The following is an 11,146-nucleotide window of genomic DNA, read 5'->3' as shown; positions in this document are numbered from 1 at the left end:
TAATATTCAGAAGATTGCGGGAATACGGAGGCCGCAGCTGGAAATGGACCATGTTAATTGAAGAGACGTGGGAGAGACTTTTGGCCTGCAATGGGCGTAGTCAGGCTGATGATAATGATGATGATGATGATGATGATGATGATGGAGTTACCATCAAGCAGAAATCCTTTCATGTGCAAATCTGAAAATTATGATAGCCGCTATGGTCGCAAGCGTCTCCTGTTGCGTCCAAGGGCGCCAAAAGGAAACAGGTTGTTTACTTACCTCGTCGAAAGCGTGGCAAACTGAACCGACCGGCAGCTCTTTCCTGGCCCTTCGCATGCTGCTTCGTAAACCGTCGTCGTTACAGCCATTTGTAGCTTGCCTCAGTTGGCCACCTTCGTCATTGACGAATCAACAAATATATGTGCAACCACGCTTTTCTCACTTTAATTAAATGTAAAAAGTAATCAATAGCAGACCACAAGCTTCTGAGCTTAAGGGATCAAAAGTTATGTCACCCTAATTGTAAATTAAGCAACGTCGCAATGGAGCTCTGGTGTTACTCGCAATTACAGTGAGTGGTGCATACATGTGATAGCCACCAGCGGAGACCGATTGTGAGTGATGCAGTGAATCGGTTCGTTCCTCCCTAGTTCTGTAGTACACAAAGAAACAACTAAACAAAGATAATTTCCCTTTCTGCTTTGATGCATTACTCAATTAATCGATGAAAAAACAACGCTCAATATGCAACAAGAGGGAGGAAAGTCAAAGCTCCACATTATCTCACCGTGCCTAGGCCCTTAGTGTTATTCTAAGTGTTTCTTCGCAGGTGTCAGTGTTGTATTTTTGCACGTAAGCAAAGCAACTGCAGCCTTACTTGGTCTCCTGTGCAATTCAGATTTAGAAATTAAAAAGAAACGTCCGTGAGCCAGTGCGTTTATTTTCTGTGTTATTTACCCTTATTTCTTACAGCGGCCCCGCTGGTGCTTGGCTTATGGAATGGTGAGCAGCACAAGATATGCTTTTTCCGTGTGCTTTTCACACTTTGCAACTTTGCTCCAGCTCAAAGCGAAATATTACTTTCTTGATACCGTTTTTCTGTTTATAATTGTAACAGACTGAAGCACGGGCACATTATGTCAACATTTGCGAGCAAAAACAAACACCACCACCAACGCCACATATTTTGCAAGCGTAAGCAACAAGAAAACACGGCGACGATACTCCAGTAATTGGAAAGTGAGCACGAGCTGTTTTCGAAGTTCAGCATCTTCAACTTTTGAAGAATACCTACATGAATCACATCATTCACCGTCCGCAAAGCTGAATACTTCCAAATTTTTTCTTTTTTTCTCTACTTACACACCACTGTGCGCCTAAGGGTGTTCAGGAAAGCATATGTCTGGGCGTGCTGGTTCATCCTCCTCTGTAGTTACCGCGCTTCGCTTTATGTGTAACGTCTAATGATGTCGGAGCCGCACATTTCATGGTGGAAACCTTCTGTATTTTATTTATTAGTGGCGCTTGGTGCAAGGGTCAATTTGTTAGAAATGCGGGAAATAGAAATAAGGCTGAACCGCACTTAGCAGCAACGACGGATGTGTACGACAGTTCAAACACAAATTATGCTGCAAGGTAGTAAAAAGGGGGCGCATGGTCATCAGGGTCCCAAGCTCCTGGAGTAGAATTTCATCACTAATTATACCGAATACTTACGGCTGTTAACGGAAACAGCTTCCCTCTTCAAAATATGCAAAGTTTTCACAGTTAAAAACGCTTTAACCGAAGTTTAAATTTCCTCTAATAATAGGTAAACACTATACATTCCGTTTCAGTTTTAAAAATATCCTTCCATTACAAACTACATCACGTGTCCAAAGAACTGGCACTCAGCCCTTAGGCCGCGTTCTAGATTTGGAAAAAAACATAAAGAATTAACTTGCGTAGCCATCGTGTCAATACAATAGTCAGATTTACTTTATGACCCCGATGACATGCGGTGCTAAAGGTGAGGTAAAAGTAATCATAGCGGGGTAGTCGTCGCACTTCCATTACTGGACGTAACACAGAAAAAAAAGACGAAAAACAGGACTACTGACATAACTAATCTCGGGTTTCTTATTTTGATGGGCAACCTGCAAGCTATATCAGTCGCGTACTGAAGTGATATGTGCAAGGTTTAATTGCCTGAACATCATTGCTAGCTATTTTCAGCGCACCATATCCAATCACGTGTACTTTGCTATCACTCCAAATACAACTGCAACTTACACACCTATCGCAGTGCGCAGTTTATTCTCTGCGGTCCCTGCTGAGTAGCTCGTCTAAGATGCATTATTTATGGTTTGCCATGTTTTCCGACTTAAATCGTGACCTTGCTTATAATTTGCGGTTGCAGAATCAACTACCGAATGCACTACGTGGACGCCTTCTAATGAAGGTGAGTGTGTTACCGGCAAACGGCTGGAAGAAATCTAGCATTTTTTCTTGTCTATTGGGCACAAAGCCTTAGCGCTTTCAGCAGGCGCCGAGCAAATGCCAGTGGCAGTGCTTGAATTAGTTGCATGCGTCACACAAGGGCCTCAGCAAATACTGGCGCAGGGCGCCGGTTGCAAAAGGAAATATGATCTTTGCCGGTTGCCGAGAACAAAGAAGACCGTTTCCTGCAACATATTTCTGGCACCAATTACTTCAACATAAACTTTTTAACTACTGCACCTACTCGAACGGCCCAAAGTTGAGGAAACTGCTACGCGTCGAAAAGAAATGTAGCGCTTGAAACCGGCGCCCTCAGCGACTAATTTTTCCTGTCGTGCGCGGGCATCACCCGACTGCCTCAGAAAAGTTCTTTGCCTACGGCACAACTAAGAGTATTTCTGAGCACACCGGTCTACTACAGATTCACAAATTTTTCAACGTAATAGTAGCATAATACATTTGGCAAATTGTAATTTCTGAATTGAAAAGAAAGCTAGAACTGAACCGCCGACGCGCATTTATCATTCAATAGGAGAGCAAACGCACTCAATTTGGCGGAGAGAAATGATATCTGGGGCCGGATTACGGAACACTCTCAACCTAAAAACAGCTTCAAATCCCCTGTACTATTGGCGGAGGGGCGGTTAAGGCCGACCAATAGGAGCTGGGCCTTCATACTGTTTGGAGACTGTTGTCAGATTGAGAGCGTTCCGTACTTCGGCATCTCATGCTCTTATTATTACCAATGAATACATTTTCTCAAACTTTCTGGAGAAAGCTGAGAGTAGGAGTTGAAACATTTGAGGATGTAGGTTCCTTTCAGTCGAACGCGATTTTGCATGCGTTCTGTGCAGCTTGTATTGCTCTGTCGATGTTATCATAGCTCAAACAGTGCGATCGCTGGAGAAGGCCTTTGTTTGTGGACTTCGCTGCAGCACTCACCTAGGGCTGAGCTTTCACTGCTTTGTTATTCTAGTTAATGCACTCGAAAATCTTGTTATTGCCTTGAATACTTGCTTTCGCACATATTGTTGTAGTACCTGTTACAGCGCAACTACCATGCATGTACACTTTTGCTCGCTTGCAGAACCCGAGTCAACAGAGCCGACAACACTGAACGATACAACAACTGCTGCAGTAACGTCGACTAGACGCAGTAAGCGCTTTTTATACTGAAGCATATTCATTCCCCGAATATAATTACTGAAAACGTACCACTCTTGGCAGTAAATGTGGACAGTTGCATCTCGTACTAACGAGAGTATAAAGTTCTAGATAATTACGAAGTGCACTAGAAATGCAGGTTTTTTTTAAGAAACTATATTGAACGAAATTAGGCATGTATTTCTAGAATTGTAATTGCAGGAGATTTTGTTTGTTCATCGCCAGTGACCCAGCAAGAGTGCCAAAGACCAGCAAGAGGCTTCTACAAATTGACGCTTTTGACCAACGATTCTCGGAATAAGAGCCCGTGTGTAGTTAATAGTTCGCAAGTAGCGGTGTGAACACAACAAAAAACTTATATTAGTACTTGTAGGCTGGGCCGCCCAGCGGGAACACCTCTGTGCGTGGTTGGATGAATGGAAAAAAGGAGCGTCCTCTTTAAAACAGGGTGGCGGAGTTTTCACCAGGCTCGCCTTTTGTTTTTTAACGGTGTTATAAATTGGTCAATAACATCTCTTGTCGCTAACTTCCACCGCAGATTCATTCTCAGAGCCATTTTTATCTCTAAAACTAAGGGCCTGAGGGAGAGTGACTGTGCCTGTATCGACATCCGCACGGATACCATCGCATTCGAGTATAAGCTGTTCAAATCTTTCTGCAGAAATACCGCACACTGTACATGTGTCATCTTGGTTATATTTTTTTTTGTAGGAGCTCGTTCGAAGACACGCTGCTCGAGCTTCAAAAAGTAGTGCACTGCCTCTTGAGTTATGATAGAACAATTTCTCCCTGATCTACCTTTTCCAAATTTGATATAGTTCAACACTCTGATAGTTTTCCATTGATCGAATCCATTTTTCTCATGCCATTTTTTCCCTATCCTTTTGTGCTGCATACTTACTGGTTAGTGCCATAGTCCTTTTCCGCCATTGTGAGTGAACGCTCTTTCTGTATAAGTACTTAAATACCTTGGCTGCGCATCTGTTATAGTCCAATTTCCTCAGGTATTCTTCATGTAATATTGTACTCTGAGCTTTTCCTGCTTCAAACGCGGCACAGGCCATAGCCGCCTGCACTGCCTCGTTTGTGGTTTTTCCATGGCACGTAGTGCTAATCTTCCAACAGCTCTCCGATTTATTTCTAACCCCGACTGAACTTCTGCCCTTAGGAGCGAAACCGTATTCCCGAAAGTAATCTCTGGATTCAATATTACTTTCCAAACGCCTCTCAGTACTTCATATCTGCTGCACCCCCACAATGCCCTATGTTTCATTTTCCCGGCATCTCTTCACCCTTCTGGCCTAAAAGACCGTTCGTGATTTTTCTTGCATATCTGTCCTTTGTTTACCCATACTCCAAGATATTTGTATATTCAGCCACTCTGGGTATATCATGGCCTTGTATTTGGCCTTGTATCTTGGCATTGTGTTATTGAAAATTACTCCTGACTTAATTGCCCTAAAACGCAAACCTAGAATGTCTTCTTTGTCTCCACAACAACTAACTAGAATTTGCAAATCGTTCTGGCTATCTGCTAACACTACTATATCGTCCGCATATATGAAACCTAGGAGCCGTTGCTCAACGACCTTTCTTCCCGCCTTGCTTTCTTTCCATATTTGTCATATAAAGCATAAACAGCAGAGGAAAACTTTGCCTTAATCCCTTGCGTACCTGGACAGTTGTACTTGTTATCCCGTCCCATGTAATTTCAACTTTATTGTCTCGGTATATTTCTTGTAGGAAATCGCTTATCTCATGACCGATACCTTCGTCTTTTAGCATCTTCCACAGTAGACACCTCTTTCGCGGTAAGGGCAGCGCCACTGGAGGTTCGTCGCATACACAGTCAGAAAATACAGCAAAGCGTACAATGTTCCAGGTAGGGTGACACAGACCAGATTTTACGGCAGGCCTCAGTACAATGAACTCAAGTGTTCCCGCTAAATGCGGTCCGCCCAGTACACACACTATAACAAGCATGCACACGCATATCTCATTTCGTTCAACGCTCACTCTGTAAAAATATTTCTGTTATTAGCGTTCGTTAATTACGGACAAAAACCTTAAACGGCATGACTGCTTCCTTCAGCACAGGCAAAATGGTTACGGTTTTAATATTGCCTTGAAGATTATGCCTAAATGATCACCATGGGCATTTTTGTTCTGTTTTTTACTCTACATTTTCATTATTAAAGTACGTCCTAGGTTTGCCTCAATATATCTTTCTATGCATATTCGTTTTCTGTACCACAATAGTATAAAGTACAATTATTCTCATCAATATACAACACGACTTATTTCTTGCACCTATTAAAGCAACCGTATTTCAGTGGTCATATACTGCAAAAAAAGAAGGGACCAGTCATGTTTACACAAAGCACGACCCATGCCTCTAGGCTACTGCGGTGGAAATCTACCACAGATTGTATTCTTTGAAGTTGCAACCAAGTGAGAACCTGTCACCAGGATGTCCAAATCCGAACTCAATTAAAACAAAATCAGTGTCTTCGGTGCAGAGTACTGTTTAACTTTTCGTAAAAACGCCCCACAATGAGCTGTGGCGCAAACGATGCCATTTCAACAAATTTTAGTTAGATCCCAAGTTTGTTTGTGATAGAATAATTGCGCCAAAGCAGAAATCTTGCCCAGAGAATTACTCTTGATTTTCCCGTAGCTTTCCTTCCAGAATGTACTTTTTTCGCGGCATATGTTTTAATGTTTCTTTCAGTACAAAAAATAAACCTTTCAGTTTATTGACCAAACATTCCATAAAATAATGCCCGTGGTTTTGACTGACCTCTCTGAATGTAAAATTTATTTCCGTGGCTTTCACAACTGCCATTCGTTTTTGCTGTTATAGCAACGAAGGCTCCACCTTGCTACTACACAGGGGTGCTGAACACGCCGAAAAAAAAGGTTCGTATTGAATTTTTATTCCTTCTTGGGTTGTTAAAAGGTGGAGAAGTTACCTTTAAAGACAGTTAAGGCTACGCGGACAACGGTATTGTACGAAGGACATTCTCCAGGCTAGTTTAACGGCGTTACCACCATGATTGTGATATGTCAAAGCCAAGCATTCCTACCACGACTTAATACAGAACGATAATGCTATAATGTTATACATGCGAGAGTCCAATTTGGAAACTTAAACACCTACAAAACAGTGCACAAAGCTCCTACGTTGCTTTGCCGCTGTCGGTGAGGCTCTCTGAACATTGTACGCAAACAAGAATATAAAATACTTGTGATTATACTGTTAGATAATCGTTTTGTCTCAAATATCCGTCTCCTTTCAAAGATTAGGAACACATAGCAGACTAATCTTTCTAATCGAACACGGATATTCAGAGTACAGTATTCGCGTCCCAATCGAAATTTGCAAATGATGGCGCCTCTCTAGGTACAGCTGAATATAATCTGTCGGTACGCATGCACATTTCTCAGGGAGAGCAAGATTTGGAAATTGGCAGTAGCGCGCATGAATGTCCCTCGGAACCTTCGATGCCATTTGAGGGTGCCCGTGCGACAAGTACTAAGCGCTACCTTAATTACGAGGCCTTCACGAATAAGCCAAATATGTCACTGTGCCTATTATAAAATGGAACACTATGTTGTTCAACTTTTCGTTGTAAACAGATGCAAATTGGATGCCTGAAGGAGTGTGGACCACAGAAAATCCCTTTGGAGGACGGCATAGAGTGCATCGTAAGAATATTTTTATTCTTTCTTTACTGCGCTTTCACAATACCCAATTTTCTTATGCCACGATCGCCAATCCAAACCACTGCAGCTAGAGGCAACTTCGTAGAAAGAATAAATTTAACTGACACCAGCCAAGTCTCAGTGTCGTCAAAATATCAAAATACTCTTCGGCAGAACACATATAGAAAATATCTAAAAAAAATTCTTTCGATAGCACATCTTTGCAACATATTCCAGGGCACAGATATCGTTGTCATTTGCTGCACACCTAGAGAGAGCGGGTAGTACCAATCCCCGGGGCGTCTGCTTCCGAATACCGCTATGGACTTGGACAGCTATGGACAACCATGGACTCGGAGATTTCGGCTGTATTACGGTACAGCTCACAACCAATCTAATGTGCTCAATATGATTTCAGGGTTAGAACGCTGAGGAAACGCGAGCAATCACCAAAGGCTAAGTATTCATATTTATGATTTCTACAACCAGCAGATTTCATAAGCTAAATCATAACCGCAACCACTCGCTAGCCAGGCGAGTGCCCTAGGAAGTGGAGCTCTAGGAAAGCTTTAAATGAGACTAAGTTCAGGCGCGCGAGCAGACGTAATCACCACCGTGAAAGCCAGCGTATATAGCAAGTTTCAGGAGCAAACAATAGTGTGCTTCCACTCGATACTTTCCGTCGGCCACGCTTGGGTTTCGTTGAGTCCCTGCACCTAAACTCTCTCTTTTGCTTACTCATCAATCACGCACGTAAATTTGGGGAATATAAAGTCAACTTGAGAAATTGAAAGTGGCAAACAGAGCCTTCTCTGCCTCTGCATCCTAACATTCGATTCGCACTGCAGCAGGAGCCCAGGTGATGGTCGCTAGATGGTAGATTTCAGAGAAACCGCGCGAACCTCGACATGCTGCTCAGTTAACTCTTGAGGCCTTTGGAGTAGCGGCGTTTTCGCATCAAGTTCGCCCAATCGGCGTTCTCTAGAGTGAACTCATAGCTAAAGTACGCATTTCGAACTAATCGAAAGGGTACCGCCTTATCTGGTTAAGAATGATAATTATGCTTCCAAATGCCGCCTTTTGTTGTTTCGACTTGACAGGGAATTGTTACTTGCAATGAGGTGCCAAAAATATTAGCTGAACTGTGAATTTCTGCGTACCCCACACATTTTGTTGGTCGATGCGCACTTTCTTCTCGCGAAACTTCTTAATAGTCTTTAATCATAATAGAGTAGCTGAATGGTCAATTTCTCTCATAATTACCAATAAACACGCGTAGGAAGCTGGTTGTCAACTGTATATTGCAGCTCTCAGTCGGCGCAGTAACCAGCATAGCGCGAAGGATGTTTCATCTACCTATGCGCCGGACAGCCCATAGTAGCCCCGCTTCGCTCGGCATTGAAAGAAACCAGTAGAGCCCAACATTTGAACTGTTATCTGGCTCGCGGCAGCCTATGAAGCAAGCGACAAGGGCTATGACGAAGTTTCTAGACGGAGAGCTGCAGGGCAAGACCGACGTCGCGTGATTTGAATATTTGACCGGCGCATTTTTTTTTCTTTTTGAAACGTTAGTCAACAACCGGCTTAAAACGAGGCGCGTTATACACGTCGAGTTTTTTCGCACTCACAAAAAAAGCACGACTCGACGCAGAACGCCGACAGGATACGCGCTGCAGCATGGGCGGGGCCGGCGTGGCACTACGCAGCCGCCTTCTTTTGTCGCGACGAGGCCGGGATACTATCCCTTCAGAACTGCAGCGCAGTAGACGCAAAGCCTTGCAGTGGCTCGGAACACTCAGCTTGCTGCATAAAACTCAGGCACAGCGGATACTGATATTCTGAAACGTACAGTTGGATGAAAGGCAAAAACTGGTAATGGCGCAAGAAACGAGGACACGGATGGCGCACAAAAGGCAGGACTGACTCGTCAGTCCCGTCGTTTGTGTGCCTTCCGTGTCGTCGTTTCTTGCGCAATTACCAGTTTTTTCTTTCAACATGAACCAACTCGCCCAAACTAGGGTTTTGGATGAAACACACTCTTTTATCATTGCCCAAAAAGTTTAAAGACAGCCTTTAGTTCCGAGTTGGACAGCAGAAGTAACCTTAAGCGTCAGATAACGAGTTTGCGCTGTAATTCATTGAGAGCCACAATAACATAGCCCACCTGAGAAGGACATGAAACCGTTCTGTTCACCGTTTGTCAAAGTACAAAAACACTAATTCTTTAACTATACTTAGAGGAATAAAAACAGGCTTTCATGTTGGCCGCGTCAAGAGCGTTTATGCCGTCAACATCGTTATATATAAAACTTCCTTCTCTTTCAGGACGTCGTACGTGATGCGCTACTTCATATGCAAGATGAATTGTTATATTTGTGCCCCATTGGGCTCTGCCAAAACGGCACTTGTATCACCAGCGGCCTTGACCTGAGTTGTTGGAAATCATACCCAGAGTTTCTTGAACAGATCTTCGGAAAATTTCGGAGGCCTAGAATTTTGATGTCCACAACGCCAAGAAAAACAACAACGACGACAACAACAACATCAACACCTGAACCTGCGAACATAACCTCAAGTTCAGAAGCTACGAACGCTACTTCAGAACAGGCGGAGGAAATGTAATTCGTGAACGACGGTGTAAGCTGAAAGCGTGACAACGCACTGCACTGGGGGGCTATAGTTTTTGTTCCGATATTCCAATAAAAATACGAGAATGCCTTCAAAACATCTGGCACTTGCTCTGTTGGCACCGTGCCTTTGCCGATGACCAGACTGAATGAAGACATAGTTTTATTATTATAGCATCCTTATATAAGGATATCAGTATCATATATTAATGCGTCAGCCTTCCTTGCCCCGTTGAGCGAAAATTCTTGTGTGTGCGTGCGTGTGTTTGTGTGGGTGTGTGAAATTAATCATTGGTCACCCGAGGTTGCCCGGAAAGAGCAGACACACCACCAGTGGCAGCACCTGCCATCACAAACAGTGGCGCACCGTTTAACCGCTGTGCAAGTGCGACGGAGTGGTGTGACGACTCCCAGGGATCTATGAATGTAAAGTCGAGAATGACCTCACTCTGGCAGCCGGCGGATCCCATGCAACCTGATGCGGCAGCTGGGGGGGGGGTTGCGATAGGGAGGCGACTGCCTTCATGAAGTTCGCTCGCGAATCAGAAGGGGTGCGGCGGCGCCGCAGCGGCGGCTCAGTACAGTCATGCAGATGTAGAATTGCCAGCCGCGTGGCATCGGGTTACATTACGCCGCATAGCACGGCAACTGCGTTCACTAAGTGAGCCGGCGGGCTTACGCCTTCTCACACGCAAGCAGTCTTGAGTGCCTGTGCCAACTCTTTCATTACCGTTCCTGTTTATAGCGTGTGTGTTAACCTGCACATGTAATAAAATATCGTACAGTTGCAATTTCAATGATCATCATCATCCTAACTAAACCCTAAGCAGGAAAATGGTCTCTCCGATATCACTTTAATTAATTGTGTCCTGTGCCAGCTGCGGCCACCTTATCCCTGCAGATTTTCTTATCTCATACGAAGACCTGGCTTTCTGCCGCCCCCTGCTACGCTTGCTTTTCTTGGAATCGAGTGCGCTAGTCTTGAAGACCCTCAGTTATCTCGCTTTCGCGATACATTCCCTGCCGAAGCCCATTTCTTCTTCTTCATTTCGACTAGGATGTCATTAAAAGCGCCTTTATTGCTTCACCCACTGTGCTTTCTTTAAGCTGAAACTTCTTCGTTAGCCTCCACGTTTCTGCCCCATATATGAGCACAGGTAAAATGCAGCTGTTATGTACTCTTCATT

General features: G+C 43.9%; 1 protein-coding gene across 1 annotated transcript; it reads left to right on the top strand.

Annotated features, from left to right (window-relative positions):
• The first annotated feature begins 1,974 nt into the window (after positions 1 to 1,974).
• Positions 1,975 to 10,031, top strand: LOC149362678 (uncharacterized). Its single transcript, XM_089568353.1, has 5 exons — positions 1,975 to 1,993; positions 3,551 to 3,619; positions 6,491 to 6,546; positions 7,267 to 7,335; positions 9,658 to 10,031. The coding sequence occupies exons 1-5, from the start codon at positions 1,975 to 1,977 to the stop codon at positions 9,952 to 9,954; spliced, it is 510 nt and encodes a 169-aa protein (XP_089424479.1). The 3' UTR covers positions 9,955 to 10,031.
• Positions 10,032 to 11,146: the final 1,115 nt, after the last annotated feature.

The sequence above is a fragment of the Amblyomma mixtum genome, chromosome 2 (assembly GCF_055824585.1).
Source record: "Amblyomma mixtum isolate Tamu chromosome 2, ASM5582458v1, whole genome shotgun sequence".
NCBI classification, from domain to species: Eukaryota; Metazoa; Arthropoda; class Arachnida; order Ixodida; family Ixodidae; genus Amblyomma; species Amblyomma mixtum.
The sequence above is the reverse complement of the archived record's forward strand: the minus strand, read 5'-3'. Positions and strand labels throughout refer to the sequence as shown.